General features: G+C 36.0%; 6 protein-coding genes across 7 annotated transcripts; 1 reads left to right on the plus strand and 5 right to left on the minus strand.

Annotated features, from left to right (window-relative positions):
- Positions 1–1,739: 1,739 nt before the first annotated feature.
- On the minus strand, positions 1,740–3,039 carry LOC18026386 (syntaxin-112). Its single transcript, XM_006409110.2, has 3 exons — positions 2,916–3,039; positions 2,772–2,831; positions 1,740–2,674 (listed from the first exon to the last, which is right to left on the minus strand). Exon 3 carries the CDS (start codon positions 2,646–2,648, stop codon positions 1,740–1,742), a length of 909 nt encoding a protein of 302 aa, XP_006409173.1. The 5' UTR covers positions 2,649–2,674; positions 2,772–2,831; positions 2,916–3,039.
- A 231-nt stretch (positions 3,040–3,270) lies between these two features.
- LOC18026388 (phosphopantetheine adenylyltransferase) lies at positions 3,271–4,980 on the minus strand. Its single transcript, XM_006409111.2, has 6 exons — positions 4,777–4,980; positions 4,614–4,685; positions 4,051–4,110; positions 3,800–3,894; positions 3,633–3,702; positions 3,271–3,516 (listed from the first exon to the last, which is right to left on the minus strand). Exons 1-6 carry the CDS (start codon positions 4,882–4,884, stop codon positions 3,391–3,393), a joined length of 531 nt encoding a protein of 176 aa, XP_006409174.1. The 5' UTR covers positions 4,885–4,980; the 3' UTR covers positions 3,271–3,390.
- Positions 4,981–5,147: 167 nt separating this feature from the next.
- Positions 5,148–7,490, minus strand: LOC18026389 (transmembrane protein 53). The gene is made up of 4 exons (XM_006409112.2): positions 6,789–7,490; positions 6,534–6,636; positions 5,669–5,862; positions 5,148–5,588 (listed from the first exon to the last, which is right to left on the minus strand). The coding sequence occupies exons 1-4, from the start codon at positions 7,418–7,420 to the stop codon at positions 5,315–5,317; spliced, it is 1,203 nt and encodes a 400-aa protein (XP_006409175.1). The 5' UTR covers positions 7,421–7,490; the 3' UTR covers positions 5,148–5,314.
- Positions 7,491–7,943: 453 nt separating this feature from the next.
- Positions 7,944–9,317, minus strand: LOC18026390 (protein RER1D). The gene is made up of 3 exons (XM_006409113.2): positions 8,748–9,317; positions 8,469–8,649; positions 7,944–8,321 (listed from the first exon to the last, which is right to left on the minus strand). The coding sequence occupies exons 1-3, from the start codon at positions 9,107–9,109 to the stop codon at positions 8,250–8,252; spliced, it is 615 nt and encodes a 204-aa protein (XP_006409176.1). The 5' UTR covers positions 9,110–9,317; the 3' UTR covers positions 7,944–8,249.
- Positions 9,318–15,157: 5,840 nt separating this feature from the next.
- On the plus strand, positions 15,158–17,974 carry LOC18026391 (soluble inorganic pyrophosphatase 2). The gene is made up of 9 exons (XM_006409114.2): positions 15,158–15,398; positions 16,238–16,391; positions 16,555–16,583; positions 16,660–16,725; positions 16,933–17,040; positions 17,141–17,206; positions 17,302–17,422; positions 17,539–17,620; positions 17,721–17,974. The coding sequence occupies exons 2-9, from the start codon at positions 16,250–16,252 to the stop codon at positions 17,761–17,763; spliced, it is 657 nt and encodes a 218-aa protein (XP_006409177.1). The 5' UTR covers positions 15,158–15,398; positions 16,238–16,249; the 3' UTR covers positions 17,764–17,974.
- Positions 17,919–22,053, minus strand: LOC18026392 (nucleolar complex protein 2 homolog). Of its 2 annotated transcripts, XM_024160656.1 has the most exons (14): positions 21,959–22,036; positions 21,819–21,869; positions 21,637–21,677; positions 21,440–21,547; positions 21,244–21,353; positions 21,082–21,153; positions 20,432–20,989; positions 20,041–20,343; positions 19,603–19,929; positions 19,309–19,515; positions 19,093–19,179; positions 18,897–18,991; positions 18,650–18,784; positions 17,919–18,366 (listed from the first exon to the last, which is right to left on the minus strand). In XM_024160656.1, the coding sequence occupies exons 3-14, from the start codon at positions 21,647–21,649 to the stop codon at positions 18,051–18,053; spliced, it is 2,331 nt and encodes a 776-aa protein (XP_024016424.1). In that variant the 5' UTR covers positions 21,650–21,677; positions 21,819–21,869; positions 21,959–22,036; the 3' UTR covers positions 17,919–18,050. The 2 variants fall into 2 exon arrangements, with proteins under 2 accessions (XP_024016424.1, XP_006409179.1); XM_006409116.2 differs by lacking the exon at positions 21,819–21,869 and having other exon boundaries at positions 21,959–22,053.
- Positions 22,054–24,745: the final 2,692 nt, after the last annotated feature.

Raw genomic sequence — 24,745 nt, forward strand, 5'->3', positions numbered from 1 at the left:
GAGCCCATATTGCAAGTGTATCACTGGAATAATGCACTAAAACTAGAAGGATCACAATCATTATACCGTACACAGCTCAAAAAAAATCTTTCGTGTCTATAAACATTTATCAAAGAAAAAAAGAACAAGTTAAATATACCATTAGATGGTATTTTCCAGTAAAAACAGGCCAGTAACGAATGTATTTCATCTTTCGTGTCTTGGAAATTTCTACAAAGTTTGCTAATCATTGAAACAACGATTCGTTGAAACAAACACACACTACAATGACAATGCTCTTGATAATTGTCAAAGTTGTTTGAAGCAAACAAAGTAAAACACCAAAAACTGTTAGAAGTAGAAAATCTTATTCAAACAAAAAAACTCATAGAAAGTTTGTTAATCTTTCAAACAGGATGTTTAAAAATAAGATTGCACAAAATTTGTGCAGCTTTTAATTTGTTTTTCTTGCTTGTAGCACCTTTCGATCTAACTCTGATGATTGATAAAGTATTTTGTTGACTTAGTGGTTAATGCAAATAAATAATGAGATAGTAATTGATCAGTCAATCATCTAAACTACATCAACTAACAATCAACACTTAAAAAGTTTTATAAATCAATTGTAAATATCTAATATATTTATTTTATATAATAACTATAATTGTTAATTACCAAAATAAATGATCAACTTAAATCAGTTTAACAATTAAATAACCCTTTGAGTTAAAATTTTATTCAATCAAGTCTAAGACTTGTATCACTATATATAAGGACAAACAACTATGGCTGGCTTTCAAATTCCTTGACTGACACAGCCACGATGCCAGAATTGAATTAGCTTCTGAGATAGAGAGATCAGATGCTCTTCTTCTATGTGCAATTTCAATTGAATATTTTGAAAAAGATCTTCCTTACATTCCAAACACAGGGCGTTACTTGCCTCACTCTTGATGTTGTTGAAATTAATTGGTAAGGTGTTTTTCAGAATTCTTCTTTTCAGTTTACATAAATTTTGTGTATTTATTCAATATGAATTGATTGACTTTGTATGTGTTTAGGGATCATTACTACGATTAATTGGTTGATTATTAATTAATCAAGATTTGTTTCTCTTAAGCCAAGTTTGGTATATTCTATATTTTTCTAATTTTCTTTTAGTCATAAATATATATAGCCTCAAAAAAAACCAAAAAAAGGAAATGTTGATAAAAAAAAAAACTTAAACAGAACCTGAAAATTCCTGATACACGTCGTGAAAATTTCCAATGGATAGAAGTAGAAATGCAATATCCTTTTTTCAACTACTAAGTTTGACACAATAAAAAAAGAACAACAGAAGTCTTTGTTACCTTTCATTTTCATTTGCTTCTTTGTTCTAGATTGTTTGTATCACATATTTGTCAATCTCACCAGATTTTGTTTGATTCTCGTTGAATCTCTACTAGTCAATTCATTACTATAATCTTGTCTGGATTCAGAATCTTCATGTAAGTACTAGTCCAATAGAACAATCTCAAAACATAATATCGTGTACTTGTTTCTCTTAATCTAATTAAGTTTGCGATATGACATTTTCGTTTGGTTAAGAAAAAAAAAACTAAAAGTACGATAAAGATTCAACAAACAAAACCTGAAAATTCCTGATGCACAATCATGAATATATCTAATGGAACCATAGAACAAATCTACTAAGTTTGGATCGAGAGTAATCAAAAGAAGAAACAAATCATCCTCCCAAACTACGAATCAGAAAACACTCAACGAGAAGCAATCATGGAGATCAAACACACAAGAAGAATGATCACACCCAAAACCGAAACCCAAACAACCAATTTGTTCCTCTTCTTCTTCATCTGATTAGCATAGAACAAACTGTTGGTCCCTCCACTCACAAAGCTCCCTGCATTAGCCACATTAGCTTCAATGTCATCAATCCGATCTCCTTGAGTCTCAACAAGAACAGCCATGTCGAGAAACACTTGATGAAGCCTATTAAGACTCCTCTTAATGTCATTCACCGCTTCATGTCTCTCTTTCGTCTTCAAATCCATCTCTGGTTTCACTTCAAACGTCTTCACAAACCCAGATTCTCCAGACCCTCCAGAGATCATCTTCTCCATGTCTTCGTTACTCGGTTCTTCACCAGTCGCTAAAAAGTACTTCCTTTTAAGATCTTCTCTGTAACCAGCGTAGATTCTCTCCCTCAATCGGTGAAACTCGCTCATCGTCTCTCTCAGTTTCGCTCTAACACCGTTGGTTAACGAGACCCGTGTCCTGTCCACGCAAGATCCTTCCTTGAAACTCGTCCGATTCGTGACGTTCCTCTTGTCGAGAGACTCGATTAGGGTTTTGACTGTGTTGGCCTTTCGAGAGATTGCGACGATGTTCGATTCCATCCTGTCTCTAAGCCCGCGAAGGATCTTGGTGCTGTGTGTGGATTTGGTCTCTTCGTTTAGGTTCTGGAGATCGAGTAAGAGATGAGTGATCTCTTCGATTAGGGTTCTGATGGATTCGATCTCTTGGAAGAAACCAGAGAGGTTTTCTTCATCCGCTGGGCTGAAATTGAATTCGCCTTTCTCAACGTCGTACTCCGATTCCATATCGTTCTTCGCTTGTTTCTTCAATTCGACATAACTTAAGAACGATTTCGTCATCAGATCATTCATCTTTTTGCAGATAAGAGAGTGAAACCCTAGAAACAAGAATTTGGGGGAAGAAGAAAGAAACTGAGAATCGTTTACAGAAACAGAGTAATTGAAGAATCGAACATAGAAGAGAGATGAATTTACAGTGTAAGGTTTTGTGAAATCAGAGTAAGGATCTTCGTTTCTGTTCTCCGGGAAAAAGAACTGCAAAAGAGAGAAAAAATCGACTTCAACAATGAAACTAAAGAAACCCTAAGATTACGAGAAAGAAGAAGATGCAATTATTACCCAGCGAAAATGCTTGCTTCACAAGGAACGACTCTTCTCGAGTTCGCTTCTTTCACTCTCTCTCCTCTTTTCTCGTTCTTACTCTTTCTCTGCGATTTCTCTGTGATCAGTAAAGAGAATGATTCGAATTTTGAAAGAGATGAAAGAGAATGGGGAAGTTATAAAGAAGATCTACAAGAATCCGATTATTCAGTTTCACAGATAAATTTCAAAAACTCATTTTAATCACAAATATAGCCGTTGCTTTGAAAACGCTTCTGTTCCGATTAGGCCTCTACAAGTTAATTCCTTTCTCCAAAAACGCCATCGTTTTATGACATACAACACTAGAACGACACCGTTTACGCTAAAGGAGTGCAAAGAGTCAACCTTTATTGATTGTTTCAGCCAACAATATACAGCATTAATGGCGAGGCAAAGACTGGTTCTGATGATTACAAACAAATATGATATTACAAATGACTTGTTCCCGAGTTCATGATGCTTCTTCTTTTGCGGGTTGTTTTTGTTTCTCGGCTTTCTCGGCTTCCAATTTCCTCAGAGTACTCGAACTTATCTTGTTTCCACTTGATCCATCTGAAACTATCTCCACAACCTCGACCTGCACAAGTATGTCCAAGAAAGATTGGTCAAAGAAAGGATTTAGGTTTGATGCTCGAAGCTTAAAATGCGCAGCAGAAGGTCAACCAGATAAGGCTGGAGGATAAAAAGACGAACCTTAAGTTGAGAAAGCCCTCTTTCTGCTCTTTTTCTGTTAACTGACAAGCCACCGGGTAACGTCTCTTTGCTACAGATTATGAGTAGTTAAAGCTCTCTTGAAGCACGGATGTGAATAGAAAGCAAGGAACATGTGAAAAGAGATTTAATGAGATGTAAAGTGAGACCTGACAACAATAGCTTCCAAAGTTTCATCGACAATTGAAGGACCATATGGATCAGTAATGGGTTCGGCGTGTACAACCAGCTCGGGCTTAATAGACTACATAAGAACACGAAGAAAAGTCAATAAGAAAAACTCTACGTCATCTTTTGTTACTCATTTCACGTTAATTAGTTCACATGTCATGGCAGTAAGAAGACTGTGTGAGTACATAAAAAAAAACTGATGAGAAATTCCACTTTCTGCTGTAATTACCTTGACATAGGTCTCCACATTACGCATCCTTTCTTCAATGGGTTGTATCATTTCAGAGAACTATAACACAAAAAGAGTGAAATGAGGAGAAATAAGACCTCAACAAAGCGTGTAACAGTTTCAGCTTTAAATCACAGAAAAATCCAGTACAAATACGATCAGAGAGTATTCTTTTGCCTTGAGATCAGAAGGATATCATTGCAAGTTTGCAACTCATGATAAGAACTCCCACTGAACTAAGTAGACTTCAATCTCACATAAGTTGTGAAATTGAACAAAATTTGTCAGATTTCTCGTTCTGGAGTTATTTGCTAAATCAAACTCTTTAATGCTTCAAATAAAAACGTAAAAAGTTGACATAGCTCATCAGCAAAGCATAAAAGTTTCAGCTTTGAATCACAAAAAAAAAAAAAAAAAAAATCAGTACAGGGTCAAGTATTGAACTCGAAGTTATTAAATTGAACAGAGTTTGCCAAAATTGGAATGATTTGGTAAATCAAATACTAAACTGGTCTAGGCAAAAAGGAGAAATCGAGAAGAGATTTGAGGGCGTGATTGCTTACTTGCTTGTTCGTCAACATTGGGCCATCACATACTCCAACCACTAATCGGTCCCTGGCCAGCTCCGCCGCCGCCTGAATTTTCCATCCCACCACATAAAAAAAAAATCGATAATTACTCAAAAATGGTAAAACCCGAAACATAAACAGAGAAAAACCGATTTACCTTGAGGAAAGTTCGATGCCCATCGTGCAATCGATCAAACGTACCGCCGAGAACGACAGCACCGAACGAATTCGCCGGAGAAATTTCTGAATCTCTCGCAGCTGCCATTTCCGAATATCAGGGAACGAATCTACCAATTTATGAAATTGTCACAAATCTACGTTTACTTCACCTACACAGGTCAATGATTCATGTCAGAAGTGTGAATAAAGAACCTTGGTTAATTCAACAATGAGAAATGATAAACCGGCCGGTTCAACTTTACATCAGTGATTTTTCCAGCGTTAATCTGGTTTGCTCGGTTCTCGGTTTATTATTGGGCAAAATCTTAACCCATTGAACCGAAAAAAATTTGGTTCCAAGTCGGTTTGTTCGGTTCGGTTTTAAGTATAATTGTACCATACATTCTTTAGGAGTAGATTAGAAACAGTCCGACAGTCTGGGTCTGGGTAATAAGAATCATTAACTATTTTGGACCCAAAAAAACAATAAACCCGATACAAAGATTCTGCTAAAAAAGATGTATATATGTTCCAAGTCATAGAGCTTTTTGCTGTTTTGTTGGAGTGAAGCACTCTTGCAAGAAGTTGTGAAGCTGTGAGGAGTACAAGTCACGAAAATTCCGGTAGTGATCGACATGAGGAGACGACTTGAAATTGAAAGAATGTATGCTTCTTCCCATCTTCTGTTGTTCTTTGATCCGTTGCTCTACGGAATGAGACGGAACAACTTTGTCCCCAGAGCTGTAAAGATAGAGCTGAGGACATGGAGGATGGTTCTCATAGAGTTTCTTGATGATTTTCTTTAGCCTCCTGCAAGATAAACAAAAATAACCTCAGATGAATCAAACGAAAAGCGCAGATGGATGTCTACTGTTTAGAGTGAAGCTTACATGTTGACATCTGGGAGGTTTAAGACGATGGGGAAGAGTTTCTCTAGTGATGATAGCATCATGTTTTCGAGTCCTAGAGGTTCCTTCTTTTGTGGGTTTGAAGCATCGTCTTCGTTTATGGGACTGATTGGTTCTGTGTTTATGGTGGAGCTACGCTTTTTCAATATGGCAGCGGTAAACCCAGCTGCCCAAATCTGCATGAGAATATTGACCAGAAGTTATACTCATTGATAATCAAATGCCAGTTAATTGATTAAGATGTGTTAAAGAACTATGCGACGATTTTGTACACAGAAACAAGTTTCAACATAAGTGAATCTAGAGCCATGAGATGATCATATTGAACATTAGGATCATATCTTCCTTCACATGCCTAAAACATCAAATCTCGCAAGTGAACTAGATCGCCTTTGCAAAATATTTAGACCAATGTACCATTACCCTGTGAATAATGGCTAAATAACGAAAAGATATCAGCGTTTTAACTCATGGCTACAGTCTTTTCAAGTTACTAAGTTATCTATTTACAGAGCTTATTGCTTAATTATCAAAGCCAAAACTCCCCTGGTCATAGTTCGGTATATGCATGTATCAATCTAGAATGCTTCAACATAGAATTCAATTAGTAAAGCTTTCACAATCGCGTGAATCATAATCCAAAAAACGATAGCTCAAAAAAAATATATATATCACTCTCTGGAAAGCAAAGAAACCTAGAAACCTAGAAACAATATTGGCCTTTTCTACTTCAATTTCCTTACTTGGGATATCTTCTACTTCCAAAGTTCCAATATAAGACAATGAAGCCATGGAGAAAACTTGACAAGCACATGCTTAAGAGTCTTGGTTCCATGAAAGAACAAACCTTGGTATCTAGAGGATCTGCTCCTCCCGAATCGATGATACAAGCCTTAATCTTTTCTATTAACTCTTGTCTGCCCACAAAGCTCTCGAGCAAAGCACCATAGCTGCCAAAACGAAATCACTAATGAGCTTAAAATTCCAAATCAACACTAACTTCTTCATCAGCACTTATTAGGAGATCAGAATCACAGTGAAGTGTAGCGAAGAGAGTATTATAGTACTATATTGATGAAGGAATTTGCTTTCATCAACCTACACAAGCCAACCAGTGTTACTGAAACTGTGGAACACCAAACATTTTTCTCTACCATCGTCTTCTTTCTCCGATACCCAATTGACCAATTCGTTCCCAAACTCAGCAATCCGTCGTTCAAGCCGCCGGCCAAGATCTAACCGGAGCAAATCCCTAACGTCAACGGTGAAAGTAACGGCGTTAATTCCTCTGGAATTGTACCACTCCACGTATCTCCTTAGGTGTTTTGCTTTCGCTCCTAACCAACCCAGGAGAACCACCGTCGTCTCTTTCCCGTTCCCGCCGAACGTCGTCGCGTTTCCTACTCCGTTCACGCTCCGTGGAGCTCTGTTCCAGACGGCGACGCCGTCGTTAGGTTCGGATCGGAATGGGTTGGCGTGAACGGCGGAGTTCTCGAGACGGAAATGTGACGTTAGCGAGAAGAGGGATTTGAAGGGCTTCGCATTCGGGGGGCGGGAAGAGCACCGTATACGAGCGGCGGAGATAGAGGATTCCCGGGAAACGGCACTGTGAAAGGGAGAACAGAGCTGATTTGTGTATTTGATCGAACGGGTTTCTAGATTTACATTTATCTTGGTGAGAAGGAGACGACGATTGAGAGCAGAAGTACTGAAAATTCTTGCTGTTGCTTCCATGGCCGATTTCGAACGATTCGGAAAATGAGATTAGACAAAGGAAAAAAAAAAAGATTTCTCTCGCAAAATTTCGTGGACTAGCTACTGAAACGGAAAGCTCACGACTCCATGAATAAAAATATCTGAAAAAAGGGAAATGGAGATACTCTGCCTAGCCCAGCGGGTTCGTTTTATCTGGTCAGATATTTTTTTTTTTTCAGAAGAAATAAGTGAGGTTGAGCTTCAATGCCAAAACGGTGTAAGCATTTGGAAATGACAAAGTTTACTATGTGGTTCAACGAGAAAGCATCCATAAGAAAATGAATTTGGTGTATTAGGAGCTGCTGTCTCAATCTCTTTCTCTCCAAGACTTCGAATTGTTCTCTAATTTGGCTTAAACCAGCTTCTTTTCATCGCATAATTGGACAAAAGGCTACACAATGTTCCCGAGTTGATCAAGATTTAACCTGCTTGGATTCAGATGGGAGTGATAAAGCACTTATAGAGTATAATGTTGGACAGGACAGAACAAGTTCTTGCACATACGAAACTCTTCTGTAAAATTTGCAGGCCAAAGAAACTGTCAAATGTATGTTTACTTCCTCTCACTAAACTCTGAAATATTGATCCTTCTCTACATAAAATACATTTGTTACCCTTTACAAAGAAACTTTAAGAACATAAGAGAGGTTCCTCACTTCTGTTAAGCTTCAAGAACTTTTGTTTTTCCGTTTACACCACAGCATGCTATTACAATCTACTTGATCTTTGTTCTCTTAGTTTGTAATCTTTTCTCACTTAAGGCCTATCACTACCTTGAACATGTACAGATCAGTACCATGTCTATGCTTCACGTCTGAGCCGTTTTGTCATCTCCCTGAGATGAATTACTGGTACTAGGCTTATCATTTCCACCGTGCCTCTGTCAAAACAAAACCATCACAATCTATTCTTCAGGACTCTTACTTGTTTTAAGCAAAGACTCAGGCCAAAACGAATACAAAACCACATAGTAACAAGAACTGATAAGGTCAGGGAAAGTGTACACGAGAACCTTGAGTTGCTTTACCTTCTTTCTAAAATCGAAAGGAACGTATCTGAACTTGATCATGTGCACGATTTGGCGTTTCATAGTGAGAAAATACAGAAACAACCAGTAACACAACAAGATTGGCCAGAACACAGGCACATCCAAGAAGGAGAAGAAGGTCATGACAAATGCAACAACAAAAGCTTTAGTTGCTGCATACCTGAATCAGATAAGCAAAAATAAAAACTTTTATGAGAAGTCAAACATAAAACAGATCAATCAATCGAATTTTCGTCACAGGTAAAAGAGAAATTTTACCAGAACTTGAACTCGGGAAGACGACGAACAAAGGGCTTGAACTCATCAGAATCTCGTCTGGACACAGAAGCACCATCTACAGCTTCAAGCTCTGGATCGACTTTGGGAGAGAGAAAACCGATCAAGAGGTTCAAGATGTAAGTAGCGAGGCCATAGGAGATGACGAAGAATCCATACGCATAGTAAACTCTGAAGATATAAATCACAGCAGCGACTAAAGTCACTAGCCATCTTCGAACAAGGTGAGGAGCCGATCTGTCGAGGTAATTCTGAAATGACTTTGAGAATTCGATTCTCCATCTCGCAAGCGGTGAATCGATCACTGTATCTCCGTCTCCTTCATTTCCTGGTTCGTCCTCCATGAAATTGTAGCGAAACAGAAATGGCTAAACCCTAACACACCAAGTCAATGATCTCCAAAATTGAACAGAGGAAAAGGGAGACAACCCGAATCAAAATGCAATTCGTAAAGAGAATCGACTCTGAATCGATGATTTTGAACGAATCAAATTGAATTTTTCTCAGTTCCGTTTTGACGGAAGGTAAAGTGATCTTAAAGTCGTCTCAAGTCTGCTTGGTTTCTTGGAAAGAAGGAGAGAAGAGGAAACTGAATGACGTGGAGGAGTATACTCGACACGTGTCTCGATTTTAAGAGCCTCTCTGTGGAAAGAAAAGGCTTTATACTATTGTTTAGCATGTTGGGCTTCATAAGAATTCTGTAATCCCACTTTACATTCGGCAAAGCTGTGAGAAAACTAATTACTAGTTAAATTATTAAACTAGATTACTGTAGTTCAAAACAAATACTATTAAAATTTCCTTACGTTTGATTCTAGACTTCTATTTAATGACCACCAAGAAATCACTGCTCACAGTGAAATCTACCACATCAGTGGAATCAAATCCACTTTAGAAACAAAATTCTGATGACGTGGAATTATTATTTTTAGAAAACACTAAACCTTTTTGGGAAAAACCAAAAAACTTCTCTAGAAAAAAATTAAAAAATGCTTTTCAGTTCTGCTGGTATATGCGTCAATAAAATTAGGAAACTCCAAATACATATATCAAATCTTAAGCCGGTTTGATCTGAGTCCGTCCACTCGATATAGGGTAAGGCCAGACAAGATCTTGAAAAATCCAAAACCGAATATTTTCATTCTTCCGGATCCTAAACCGAATATTATAGTTATTTGTTTTGAATCATACGTTTGATTCTAGACTTCTATTTGACGACCACCAAGAAATCACTGCTCACAATAAGACACATGGGGTTAGGCATGTTCATTTTTATTCTACCGTAACAAAAAAAAAAACTCAATAATATGTCCAAAAATGAAAATTACTTGATTTGATTTTTAACTTGCTTTTATTTTAGAAAGAGATAATTATGGCTTATTTTCAGAATATTTAACTCTATAGCTCTTTTGTTTGAAGTAGCACTTTCAAACATCTTTGTCCTGCGAAAAGACAGTTTAATCCTGTCATTCATTTATTATTAACCAAACCAAAATTAACTATCTTAAACCAAAAAAATAATTCAAACCAATTCAATTACTTATATCTCTTTTCTCTCTCTCCTACACGTGAAAATATTGTATCTCACTCCCACTTTATGAATCTTCTTCTTCCTACGAGTATCTTCCTCTCTTCCCTCTTACAAATAGTATTCTTTATGTGTATGTCTCTACAGATTCTGGGATTAAAAAGAGCTTAACCATGAAATTAATTTATCAATTCATCTGTTTTTTTTTTAATCTAGCTTGTTCTTTTCTAGATCTGTTTTGCTGTTTTCGCTTTGAATAGCGATATGTCCACGCCCACTTGTCCATGTACACATTCCCTATTTGTTCTCTTCTATACGTAGGGACTATAATGCTCAAAAACTTATGTAAAAGATATGTCCATATGGACATGTACAAGTAGATGTTATTAAAAAATTATATATTTTTTGCTTAGTGTGAACATAATATGGTCACAGATTTTTTTTATCTGGTTTTGGATGTTGAGAACCAGATTGACGTGGACAGTGAGTCTATATACATATCCATATTTAAGATGCAATATGACCAATAAATCATTGACAGATTATCATAGTATCCGCTGAGGACGTAGAAGATGAGAACCAGATGGACGTGGATGGTGAATCTATATACATATCCATATTTGAGATATAATATAACCCATAAATCGTGGACATGGTCATCATAGCATCCGCTGAGGACGTGGATGGTGAGAACCAGATGGATCTAGATTGTGAGTATATATACATATCCATATTTGAGATGCAATGTGACAAATAAATCATGGACGCAACCATATGTGACCAATAAATCATGGACGTGACCATCATGGTCGGTGGATACATCCAGATTAGGTGGAGTCTGATGCTAATTTTTCTAAAACGAGATATCGGATGAATTTGTGGATTTGTCCATAATCTCAACATAGAAGATATGGACAGGTCTATATGGACACCATTAATGTATATGGTTTATTGAACAACAACAACAACCATAACACCAAGTTACTCACATTTTTACTCACACCAGATTGAGCAACATTCTACAAGCGTCCATATTATCTTACTTATTCACTTATATTAAAACATGAGAGCTTTCTCTCTAAAACTTTCAAGATGAATATCTTGTCTATATAAAGATAACCATATGGAACATAGTTAATGGTCAAGTCTCAACAAGCAAATTAAAACAAGAAACAATATACAATACCGTAGGGTTGTTGTCCAATGGTCGTTTTTTAAATATAATTTATGTCCACTGTGGTAAGAACACATGGAGACGAACAAATAAGGATTGTGTGGTGTACAAGTTTACATGGACAATTAATTTTAATTGTCTGCAACTATCCAGATCTGGAGAAATACGAGTTTTGGCATGCTCATCTGGTGTTGTCGAGTTATCTCTGGGTTTAACAGCTGAAGATGAAGAGTGGTGGTGGGAAAATTTGTGGCCACCGTTAATTAAAGAAGAAGAAGAAGAGAACAAAATGGTTAAGAGGAAGAAGAGAGATCTGAGAAAGAGAAAGAGAGATTCGAAAGGAAGAGAAAAAATAGAGAAGAGGAAAAATAGAGATTTGATAGAGAGAAATCTGAGAGAAAAAGAACATGCTGGAGAAAAGGAAGAAGATGATTTGAGTGAGAAAGAAAAAACAGGTGTGGAGAAAAAATGAGAAGTTGAACCGGTTTATGTTACAAAAAGTAAACCAATATATGCTCATTTAGAATGGGTAAGGACAGCAAAATAATTTTCTTCTTCTAAACTTAAAGAAAGAGCTACTTCAAATTAAAATGCTATAATATGTAAATAAAAACTCAAAAAGAGCCATATAGTGTAAACGACTCTTTTAGAAATCTAATAACTGTAACATTATGACACAAACTTGTGACTAGACGTTTAGCTAAAAAGTCATATTAATTTTTTTTAAGAAAAGGGAAATTAGGTGGAAGAGCATAAGTCAGACACCAAATTGACACTATTATTTTATTTTGTTTAATAAGTGAGAAATTATTCAGTACTCTACCCTCACCTTTTATCAATGTTAGTCAATAATATTCAATAGCAGTCCATACTTTTTATATCTGAAAACATATTACTTTTTCGTAGGAATTCGGTCTACATTATTTACTCATTCTCTTTCTTCAAGTTTGAAATTTAAATTGGACATTATTTTCCCCTCTCACTCTCTATTCTCTCTCAATTTATTGTTTTTCACATCCACTTTGTTGCTGTCCGTCGCTGTGTCTAGATTAATCCACCGCCGCAGAAACAAGTTGACAGGTTAGCTTTTGAATCTAATATTTTTTTCGTTTCTCACTCTCTGCTTTCTAGCCAACTCGTTACCACTAAGAACATAATCACATCAACTCTTGTTTTGTGTTTTCTCGTTTTTATCGTTTCCCTGCAAAAACGCTTGTTCGTTATGTTAGATCTAGCTTTACAGAACCCTTATAGTTCGAATATCCATATAACAACTATATTGTATTTTTAATCTAGGTTTTCTTCGTTTTCTCAGCTTGCTATAAATTAAAAACATGAATCTTGTGATCTCATTTTACTTGTTTTCTCGTTTTTCCGCAAAATCACTTGTTTGTAATGCTAGATCTAGCTTTGCAGAATACTTAATAGTTAGAATATGAACAACTATATAGTATTCAACTACCAAGTAGTTCTATCGTTTCATAAATATTTCCCTGACTATTAATAGTTGACTACCTTCATGTGCTTCTAAATATATTGTGATCAACTTAGATCTTACTTGTTGTCTATTAGTAGTTATCTACTTTAGTTTGTTCATTTCGCTTAGATCTGATTTACAAATATGTCTTCTCAGATTTACGTTTTCAAATAAATTGTGGTCAACTAAAATTATATAGTAGTGTCAAATCTTCATTTTTTTATATACGTCCATTACGAAGTATTGTTATATCTGTCTATTTTATGTTAACATTGCTAATCAACTACAATAGTGAAACCAAAGACAAATCCTATGTTATTTATTGTCTACTAATAGTTGTCAACTTTATATTTATTTATTATAATGGATATCCATCTACTAATAGTTGTCTACTTTATATTTATTTATCAGAATGGACAACCTCCACTAACTAAAGACACATCTACTTCTGAACATCTCAACGTCTCGGCAGAAGGTCTTCGAGTCAGCCATCAAATCTGCTATTCTCCTCTTCTTCTCTTTGCTTACCTTCCTCATGGTTCTTCTCTTCTTGAGTTAGACCAAGAGAAAAATCTGGATGATCGTATATTACTGGATTCAATTGTACTTAACAGTAATCGATTATGGTTAAAATATAGTCAACTACATACTGAATTTATAAACTGTAATATATATTTAAGATTTGTAAACATATACTACAATAAGAGATAAAAATAGACAACTATTAAAATTCGATTACGTATGTGTTCTTTAGCTACTTCATAATTTGGATTAGGGAGGCCAACATTCTCATCGGTAACCTAAATGATCAAAAGAAATGTGAGACATAGTCGAATATATATATATCACTTAGATAGACAACTATTAATTGATGAATACAAACCTGTCTTTTGTCTAATTCGGAATTCGGATCTGGGATGTCTGCATTTCATGGGTGGACTAAACAGTAACACAAGATAAGTGAAAATAATCGATTATGAAATAAACGCCTACTAATAGGTGAATACGAACTTGATCTTTAGCGGGTTCGACATTCGGATCTGGGAGGTTTGAAACTCTTCGGTTACCTGAACATTAACATATCACCCATGAAATAAATTGATTATATAGTAGATGTCTACTAATAGATAGATACGAACTTTGACCTGTGCAGGCTCTGAATTCGGATGTAGGAGGTCTGCATTTTCGTAGGTGGTCTAAACAATAACACAAGATAAGTAAAAATAATCGATTATAAAGTAGACAGCTACTAATAAGTGAATACGAACTTGATCTTTAGCGGGTTCGAAATTTGGATATGAGAGTCTGAAACTCCTCGGTTGCCTGAACATTAACACATCATCTATGAAATAAATTGATTATATAGTAGATGTCTACTAATAGATAGATGTGAACCTTGACCTTTGCAGGCTCTGAATTTGGATCTGGGAGGTCTGTATTTTCGTGGTTGGTCTAAACAATAACACAAGATAAGTGAAAATAATCGATTATAAAGTAGACAACTTCTAATAGATGAATACGAACTTGATCTTTAGCAGACTCGACATTCGGATCTAGAGGTCTGAAACTCCTTGGTTGCCTGAACATTAACACATCATCCATGCAATAAATTGAGTATATAGTAGATGTTTTGGTTGCCTGAACATTAACACATCATCCATGAAATAAATTGAGTATATAGTAGATGTCTACTAATAGATAGTTACGAACTTTGACATTTGTGGACTCCACTACACTCCAATCGATGTGTAAAAGTTCACACTGCTATTGTTCAAAAATTAAGAATAATGTCTTAAACTTTACAAAAATTATGTATCATTTTTGTGTCAGAGAAAAGCAATGTGTAAGATAAAGGAATAAGGGGTTTATGATATTTTCCCACCTTTTATAAAGTTGATTTTGTTAACTGACCCATCTTCTATGATATTGTCATAATTGTCAAACATAAAAGTATTATTTCTGCAATTTACCCTTAAGAAACGGAAAATAATTATTAACGAACGGAAGGAAAGCGCCTAATCTCAAGACACGTGTCATGTATCGATTTGCTAATCGGATGCCTTTTGGTAACATCAATGTCGTCCTTTTTCTTTTCCTTCAATTAAAAGGTACACACATAAAAGCCAATTTATAGAAAACAATTAAAATCCTAGAGAAAAACGAAATTTATAGAATCACGTCCGTCGGATCCTATATTTTTCAAATTCAACGTACACGATTCATCGGAAAATTGATGATGAACAGCAACCAAGAAATTGGTGACGTCAGCGTCGCCTTCCTCCAACGTCCATAAAGAAGCGCCATAAGCACCACACTCACACACCAATACTCTACTGTAACTACTCTACATATATAAATAAACAAGCGGCACAATAAAGAGAGAAGAAAGATAAGAAAAAAAACGTTACGGAATCTCTTCTTCGGTTGCGTGATTGAAAGCTTGATATCGCATCTGTAAGGTCATCTTCTTCCTTTTTTTCCTTCTGTTTCATTCGAAATCCGCCGATTAGTTCGTTTGCGTTTACTTTCTTCCGTTAGTGGTGCTTGATTTTCGTTCCTGCTTGCTGAATCGGAGCGGTTTCGCCGATTTTTCGTTTTTTATGTCCGTTTTCTTTTCGTTTTGAGAACTTGGATTGTTGCGCGTATATGATCGATCCGTGGATTTACTAAGAAATGCATCAGTAGACTTGTTTTGTTGGGTTACTGCTATCAGATTTTCGGATTTGTTAAGTGTTGCCGATTAATAGCTACAGGTTAGAATAGGTGATGATTTTGAGTGTTTAGGTACATGAAATCGAGGATGGATCTACGTTTGTTCGATATCTCTGTTACTTTCAGTCCCTCGTGTTGTAAGATGACACGGAGTTGCATTAGCACAGTGAATATCGTAGATTGGTATGTGTGCTCCGATTTGAAACGGGATGTAGAATTTGAAATTTGAAACGCGATGTGGAGTTTGAACGAGGATTTGTTATTTTGGATTCTGATGGAAAGTAGAAGGATTCGTTGCTTTTTTGCTCTGGTTGTACAAGTTGTAAGAATAATTTACAGTATATGGCTTGTTTTGAGTTTAGTATGCTTGAATGAATCTATCGCTAGCGCTTTTGGTTTTTCTTTTTCAAGTTTATGGTTTAGAAGATTGAATTCTATTGGAATGTAGACGAATTTGGCTGTTTTATCCTCTGGTTATTGCACAAATTGTTCAGTTGTAAGAATTTGTTTCATGGCTTGTTTTGAGTTTGGTATGCTTGGATGACTCTCCTGCGGCTTATGGTGTTTGTTTGACGTTACAGTGAAGATTCGATATGGCTGATAACAACAATGAAGGAAGTGCCAAGAGCTATGCTTCCCCACTCAGGAACCCTAATGTTACTCTTAACGAGAGGAATTTTGCTGCCTTCACCCACAGATCAGCTGCTGCTCATCCTTGGCATGACTTGGAGATTGGTATGCTTATCTTGTGATACATGAAGTATCTTTGTTCTTGTATCCTTGTCCTAGTTAATTTACATAGAGTCATGTAATTCTAGTCATTTGCTGCGATACATTGAGAGTTTTTGGTTGGGTTGTTCATTCTTTTATGGGAATGTTTGTTTGCTGAATTTTGCAGGTCCGGAAGCTCCTGCTGTTTTCAACTGTGTAAGCTTTATCTCCTTTTGCGTTGCAGAAGATTAGATAAATTCAAGAGTGTAATGAATTTGAAATTCTATATCAGGTTGTTGAAATTAGCAAAGGCGGCAAGGTTAAGTACGAGCTAGACAAGAACAGTGGCCTTATTAAGGTAAAGTGCATTTACCCGATTGAGTATAAATTATCTTCTGATTCCTCATGTTCTTGTCTAATTCTACGGTTATATACATCATATATACACAAGTCTTCCTTGCCGGATGTATCAGAAGTCACAGTTATGCATTCGAACCAAAGATTCTTCATTATAAGATATGAAAAGTAGACGAAAGTCTGATCACTGAATGTTTTTCCGCTCTAGGTTGATCGTGTTCTCTACTCATCCATTGTGTACCCCCACAACTACGGTTTCATTCCTCGAACCATTTGTGAAGACAGTGATCCAATAGATGTCTTAGTACTGATGCAGGTGCGTTCTCTCACCTCTTCTTAGCGTTCATGTTCATGCAAACTTGACATAAACAGACACTGAAATAAATAACTTGAGATGGTTGATACCTATTGCGCAGGAGCCTGTTCTAACTGGATCGTTCCTCCGTGCACGTGCTATTGGTTTAATGCCCATGATTGATCAGGTAACAATCCTCAGACCCAAAATTATATCTTTTCCTTTCTTCGTGATGTACTAATTAGTGAGAAACCATAATTCACCTTGTTTTGAAACTTGCAGGGTGAAAAAGACGACAAGATAATTGCAGTATGTGCTGATGATCCCGAGTTTCGTCACTACAGAGACATCAAAGAGCTTCCTCCTCACCGTCTAGCTGAAATCCGACGCTTCTTCGAGGATTGTATCCACAAAATCACACCGCATTTCTTTTCAGTTTTCACTGAACACAACAAAACAGTCTGTTTTTGGTTTGGCTTATTTTTTTATATCAGTTTTCACTTAACACAAAACTTTTAGACAAGAAGAACGAGAACAAGAAAGTCGCTGTTGAAGGTTTCCTCCCAGCTCAAGCTGCCATAGACGCAATTAAGGACTCCATGTAAGTTTGTTTTCTCCAAAACACCAAAAGTATTTAGTACACTTTTTACTCTATTATCGTAGTTAAAACAAACAATGTATGGTTTTGATTTGAAATACAGGGATCTTTACGCAGCTTACATCAAAGCTGGCCTGCAGCGTTAATGAACAAACCAGTCCAGTCCGGTTCCTCCCGGTTTGGTTTGCTTTGATTTCACTAGCATTGAAGCCTTCTTCTTATACTACATGCATATTAAACCATTTTCGCAATGTACATCGAAAAACTTTGTCGACTCCAAAGCTTTCTGATGATGACGATAAAAAATTCCAGTTTTAATCATTAAATTTGGAGATATATTAGCTTCTTTTCCCAAAATTTTGTTTAATGCTGTTTCGCAAACATCCCAAAAAAAGAAGTAATTTCACAACATTTAAGAAGAAGAAGAAAAGAACTAAGCTGCTCGTGGCTTCTTCTTCTTTGTCTTCTTGTAGTTCTTATGCCAGGTCTTATAAGTACCCTTAACCTTCTTCGAGTTCTTGGTAGATGTCTTGGTCTCAGCATCTGCAATTTCATCTGTTGCATCATCATCCTCATCATTGTCTCCTCCAATATCAAACAGATCATCCTCTTCTTCATCAGAACTCAACACAAAATCCTCCACAACATCATCTTCTGCTCCGCCTTCCTCATCCTGTTTCTTCTGCTCTGTTTTGCTCTTCCTCTTCCTTTTCTTCTTCTTGATCTTCTCTTCTTCCACCTCTTTTTCTCTGCCAATTATACAAGCCGGTGAGGTTAAGACATTAAAGGCAAAGGAGACAACCCCTATCTAGATTCACCAAATTCACCGAGCAACCTGTAACTATCCAAAGTACTGAAAATAACTTTAAATTGAGACCCAACCCGACCCATCCAAGATTTGTATATGAGGATTGATTTCTGCTTACTGAACCACTACTAACTTATACACGGTTTTACCCATAATCTACCACACCATTTACAATATTATGAAACACCGAAATGAGCGCATTTTAAAGAGGAAGAGAGACATACTTGGAGTCACTTCCAGGTAACCAGGAGGAACTGAAAGCTGCAGCACCCTTTTCGATCCTATCTGCTTCATCTTCTTCCTCATCGCTGCTTGGTGCATTTTTCCCAAAGACAGCCGAGTTCTCTCCCACAATGACACTAAATAAACCAGACGGATTATATTGTCAGCAGTCAAATAAACACAACGGACCACAAGGCCAAGATTAAAGAAAACACAAGTCTCGATTTTAGAGGGATGTATGTAACTCACTCTGATTCCACCAGCGATTCATTTCTTTGCTGGGCTCTTTGGCGGATAATCTTTGCATATTGCGATAGAGGGCTTTTCCCTGCCTTCTTATCATCCTGAACAGTAAATACCGCGTAAAAACGTTCAGAAAAAGTATGTATAAAGAAAGAAACTACTTAACGAATTCAAGTAGATCAAGAGAAACGAGTTACTATACCTCAAGGAAAAATTTAGCAGCAGGCTCATTGGGTACAAAATTAATCGACGCTCTCTTCTTGTTGACAAAATCTGAGTTAGCTTCAATCTGAAAAGCAAAAAATACACAAAAAGTAAATGACAAAGAAACCAAAAGAGTCATTAAAACACAACTCATAGTTGCAAGTACAATATATACATTAAGTAAAAAGACCATTTCTCTTCTTTACTAAGGTACCTGGCTAATGAGTTGCTTCATTTCTTTCCTAAACCTCTCAGCTTTAGTGGTTTTGTAAAAGCTACGAAGCCTTATGGTCGGAATAAATGACAGTTCTAAGAACGCAACGGAATAACTCCACTGAGACAAATGCTCCACAAGCTCCTCCACTACAGAATAAACACATGCCTCCTGAAACGCTCTCGTCTTCACTGCCGGTTTACTTACCTAGAACAGAATTTTTAGCAATCAAAATGTTTGCAGGTTCAAATTTCATTCTAGTATCTTCGTTTCTAACCCAAATAATTATTTTACCTTGAGTAGCGTGCGTAAATCAACACCTTTGCCAACACCTCCAGAGGGAGGTCTATTGAGCTCTTTCATGTCTAACATGTCCATAAGAAGCATTGAGACGGGTATAAAGGTACCAGTTGAAGAAGCAATCCGGTTTAGCATACTAACGCATCTTAGTCTAAGGGGAATATAGCGAGCAGTGGGAACAAGTCGTGCTACACCAGATATTATTTGGGCTAGTGGATAAGCAACTGGTCTGAGTTCAGACTTGCTGTAGGCACATACAGCTCCTGTCCAAAGCTCAAGACAATGGATGAACTTCCATTGATACACTTTCCGAAATGCTTCCTGTAAAAACAACCAAAATGTAAATAGAGAGTTAAAGCAACTTTTCACAACATGCAAGTGTAGTGTTTAACCAGAACAACTCAATTTCTAATATCTTATTATAAACGTTACTTTTGTTTTTGTGTTAAGTGCTTCACGCAGGATCATTGCCAATTGCCTTATGAAGACAAACGCATGCTGATACGAAGCAGAGATATCAGTGCCGAGAAACTCGATGACGGAGTTGCCAAGAAACGATATGTGCTGCAGTTTAGCAGCATTTACAAACTGGCAATTCAACACATACGCTTTGTACATTCCCTTGATGCAGTCATCTATACAGTCAGTTCCAATGCGTATGCACATATCTCTCAGGAACAACAGCGAAACAACAGAGATGGCGCTAGTGCCGGTTCCCCAGAAATGAAGTGCAACCTAGATGGAGGAAGAGCAAAATGAACAAACAAAGGAGACAAAAACCAATAGGTTAAGTTGAACAGAATGATGTTTTGCTCTAACACACCTTTATATATTTCCTTGAGAGGCTTGGAAAAGCAGATAGAAAAACCGATGAGTGTTTTAGGCGACGCAGAGTAAAAGTTATCATTCCTGTGTCGGTCATCTGATTAAGAACATGAAGGGAATTCCCAAGATATGATTTGACCAAGTGATTATAGTTCTTCCAAGGCCTTGTGTTTGTCACCTCCACTATAGTATCTTTCATTCCTCCAGTTTCAGGAAGCCTTAACAGCTTACGAAGAATCCCATCCATTTCACTTAGAACAAATATCATTATCTTGTTAAACACAGCGCTCGACATAACACTGAACTTTGCAGACTGATCGTCCCCGGTATCATCACCATAGTGACAGGCAGTTCTATAAGCTCTCAAGATAGAACGCACTGCACCTAGCTTCGCGTCTTCTCGGATTGATTTACACCATGAATCAACCATGGCTGCTGTAATAGTTTTCTGCTCGTTAACTTTCTTTGCAATTTCAAGTTTCGGTGTTTCATCAACACTTTGCTTTTCAGTGTCTTCCACGTCGGTATCAGCATCAGCTTCAACATCAGCATCATCCTAACCAAATTGTTCAAAAAGAGAAGATAAAAGCTTCAAACACAATTTGCGTTAAGGTGGCAAAGTCAACAAATTCAAATCTACTGACTCACCTGAAATTCGGCAGCATCAAACTTTAGAAGCTCTTCATCATGCTCTTTCATATACTCATAAAAATCAGCTTGCTGCAGAAAGAAATCATCTTTAAGTTAAAAAATCTAGTATCCACCATATGATTACAATAAAAAGAACCAGCATTTTACAAGATGACTCACTGTTTCTTGAAGCCTCTTAAGCTGTTCTTCATGCTCCTCAGCTTCCGCTTTCTTAGATTTCACTTTCTTTCCACGCTTTTTAGCACTCATCTGATCCGGTTCTATATCATCTACTTCCAATAAACCATTCATAATTTCAAATCTACGAAACTCAAATAAAAGTACAAACCCTTTCTTTGATGCATAAAATATTCACCTTTGGTACCCATCTTAAGCTGTTCTTCATGCTCCTCAGCTTCCGCTTTCTTAGATTTCACTTTCTTTCCACGCTTTTTGGCACTCATCTGATCCGTTTCTATATCATCTACAGTCATCCAATAAACCATTCATTAATCTCAAATCTACGAAACTCCAATAAAAGTACAAACTTTTTTTTATGCATAAAATAGCCACCTTTGGTACCCATTTCCAAATTCAACACTCAGGTTAATCGCCTACAATAAAAGAAAAAAACCATCAATGGTTAGAAAAAGTGATCAAAACAAAAGTCGAAATCAGTACGGAGACTTGGAACAAACAGGAAAACGCAAATAAGAAGAAACTATGGTTTTAGGAGAAGATTTTGATTACCGTACCCTATCTCTATTATCTACCGAACAATTCGAATTGTTTCCAACTTCTCAGAACTTGGAAAAAACAGGATGAATCGTTCACGAAGAATTTAACAGAATAAGAAAAATAGAGCTCCCAAATTAGATAAAACAGAGGCATGTACCTGCGATTATAAGAAGAAGTCGACGAGAAAAGAGGAGAATAAACAAAGAAGCTGTTGTCGTGGTCGCCGAGACTGCCGTCTGAAGAGAAGTGAAGAGGTTTAGTTAGGGTTTATCTTTGTTAGTTAACAAACTTCTTTCCCAGCTAGAAGGTTTAAGTTTGACCCGTCAACCAATCGGTTAAACCAAAACTCCAATTTATGGGTGTTAACCAAATTATTTAAGATTTAACCGGATCGTGAGTTCTAGCCGGATCTTATTCGGATCAAAAAAACATTTCACAATGCGATTGCACCCACACAAAAAAAAGGATATTTTACAATGCTGGAAAAAAGGTAATCATCAATGGCCAAAATAAATAAATAAAGGAGGAATTGCTAAAAATAAGCCACAATTTGAATGTAAATGCAAAAGTATACCTCAAATTCAACCTATTGCAAAAATAGGTTAAAAGGTAGAAAAATTACTATTATCTCATACATGAGTAAACAAAAAAACGGAGGGCAGTATTACAGTTTTAACCCTGCGAAGTCTGCAAATATTAATGAAATCTGCAGACTTATAAGAAATCTGCTATATTATTAAATTTTATATTTAAAATTTAAAATTATATAAAAAATAATTTAAACTGAAATTTGTTTCTATAAATCAAATGTCAACAAGTATGATCTATATAAATTATAATTTAATAAAAATAAATCATTTTAAACCATCTAAGATAAACATCAAAAGTGAATAATTTTAAAGTAGGATTGTAGACTTCTTTATAAGTCTCCTCAAACCGTAAACGAAATTAAAATAAAATATTGATTTAAACCGGAAATAATTAACCTAACCAGATATAACCGGATATTTTTGCTCTATTATATAAATGAGATTTTACCCTAAATCAGAAACTCTCCACTTTGATCCCTCTCTCCAAAAACGGCGCTGCATTTTCTTTGTTGCTGTAATCCTCTTTCTTGCTGCTCTCCATTTTTTATATGTTCTTCATTCACTTGAGTTCGGTTATGCAATCATCTACAACAAGGACCAAGCTTGGGACGACCACGTAAGAATCTGTCCCATTTAATTATTTTACAAATTTTTGTTGATTTCATCTTTTTCTAATGCTATTTTGGTCGTTTTCTTTGTTATTGCAGTGGATTTTCTGGGTGGGACTATTCGTTGGTGCAGCTCTTATGGCTCTCTACCAACAGCTTGTCATCAGAGCAATTCCATTTATGACCACAAGCTGATTTCTTTCTTAGATTAGTCCCTTTCTTTTTTAAGTTTTTTGTTTTTTTTTTCATAGAGGCTTTTTCCAGTGTATTGTTCTCATCCTTTTCCTATTTTATTAATTTTCTTTCTCTCGGATCCATTGTCTGTAACCCATGTTCTAAAAAGCGGCCGCCAAGACCGATTAGTCGTTTAAGACTTGAAATCAAATTCTTTGAAAATTCTTTTTTTTTTCTTCGTTTAAGACTTGAAATCAATATATGTATGCCAGATCTATAAGATTTAGGTGTGAATAATAAGAATAATGCAAAAAACTGACTGATTCTGTGAAAAAATTGGCTTGCAGCCGCGAAAAAGAGTTGCAGAACTCGAAAAACCTAGATAGAAGACGAAAACAAAATTACAATTATGCCATTTTAAAAACAAAAAGAATAACCAAAATTGGAAGCATAATGGTTCGAACCCACGTACTTTGGGCAACAAGTGGGTTTGTTTCCACCAGACCACAAGAGTTTGTTAACGTTGTATGCGTTAATAAAGTAATTTATATACTATCAAGACCGTAAATGCAAGAATAACTGATTTTTCAAACTTATACAAATGCAAGAACTAACAAATAAAAATAATTGAAAGGAAGTAAACTTCTAAACTTCTTTAGAAGTCTGCAAAAATAGATAAATCAAACAAGAAAATTCATTACTTTGTAATTATAACACATAACAACGTCAAACTCATATAGATGCAACACAAAAAAACAAAAAAACATGTCAAAACAAGAAAATCATTTTTACAAGTAACAAATATTTCAAAAATGATTTTTTAAGAAAAATAATTAGGCAGACTTCTTATGCAGTCTGCTATGATATGCTAATATGTAACAGTAGACTTCATCTACAGACTTTTTTAGAAGTCTGCTTAGATGTGCTAATTACCTTTCAAACCAAAAAAATTCATAACTTTATAATTATAACACATAAACACACCAAACTCATACAGGTGCAAGAATCATACATAAAATGCATTTACAATTTAAAATTAAAAAAAAACATTACAAATACTTTATTAAATGCATTTTAAAAATTTTAAAAAATACAGACATCCGTTCAAAATCCGCCGGGGAAATTTCACGTTGAAGTCTTCTAAAAAAAGGTTATTTTGCATTTGACCAAATATTTGACTTTTCGTAGTAGACTTCTTTTTGCAGTCTGCGAGAAGAAAATGTTATTTTTGCAATTGACCAAAAGTTTGACTTTTAGAGCAGACTTCTTAAGAAATATGTTGACGAGTAAAAGAAGTCTGCTATAGTAAAGAAGTCTGCTTATGAAGTCTACTCTACAACATAAGTTTACTCAAGGTTATTTTTGCAATTGACCAAAAGGTTGACTTTCGAAGCTCGAAGTCTGCTAGGCGCAGACTTATTTAACAGTCTGCTTGTAGGTCAGATTTGCATTTGACCGAATCTTAATTAAATAAATAGCAGACTTCTAAAATAAGTTTGTTATTTAGTTTTTTGTAGCAGACTTCAATTGAAGTCTGCTATAAAAGTCAAAAGTAGTCAAAATCTTGGTCAA

This window comes from Eutrema salsugineum, unplaced genomic scaffold (genome assembly GCF_000478725.1).
Source record: "Eutrema salsugineum unplaced genomic scaffold, Eutsalg1_0 scaffold_11, whole genome shotgun sequence".
NCBI classification, from domain to species: Eukaryota; Viridiplantae; Streptophyta; class Magnoliopsida; order Brassicales; family Brassicaceae; genus Eutrema; species Eutrema salsugineum.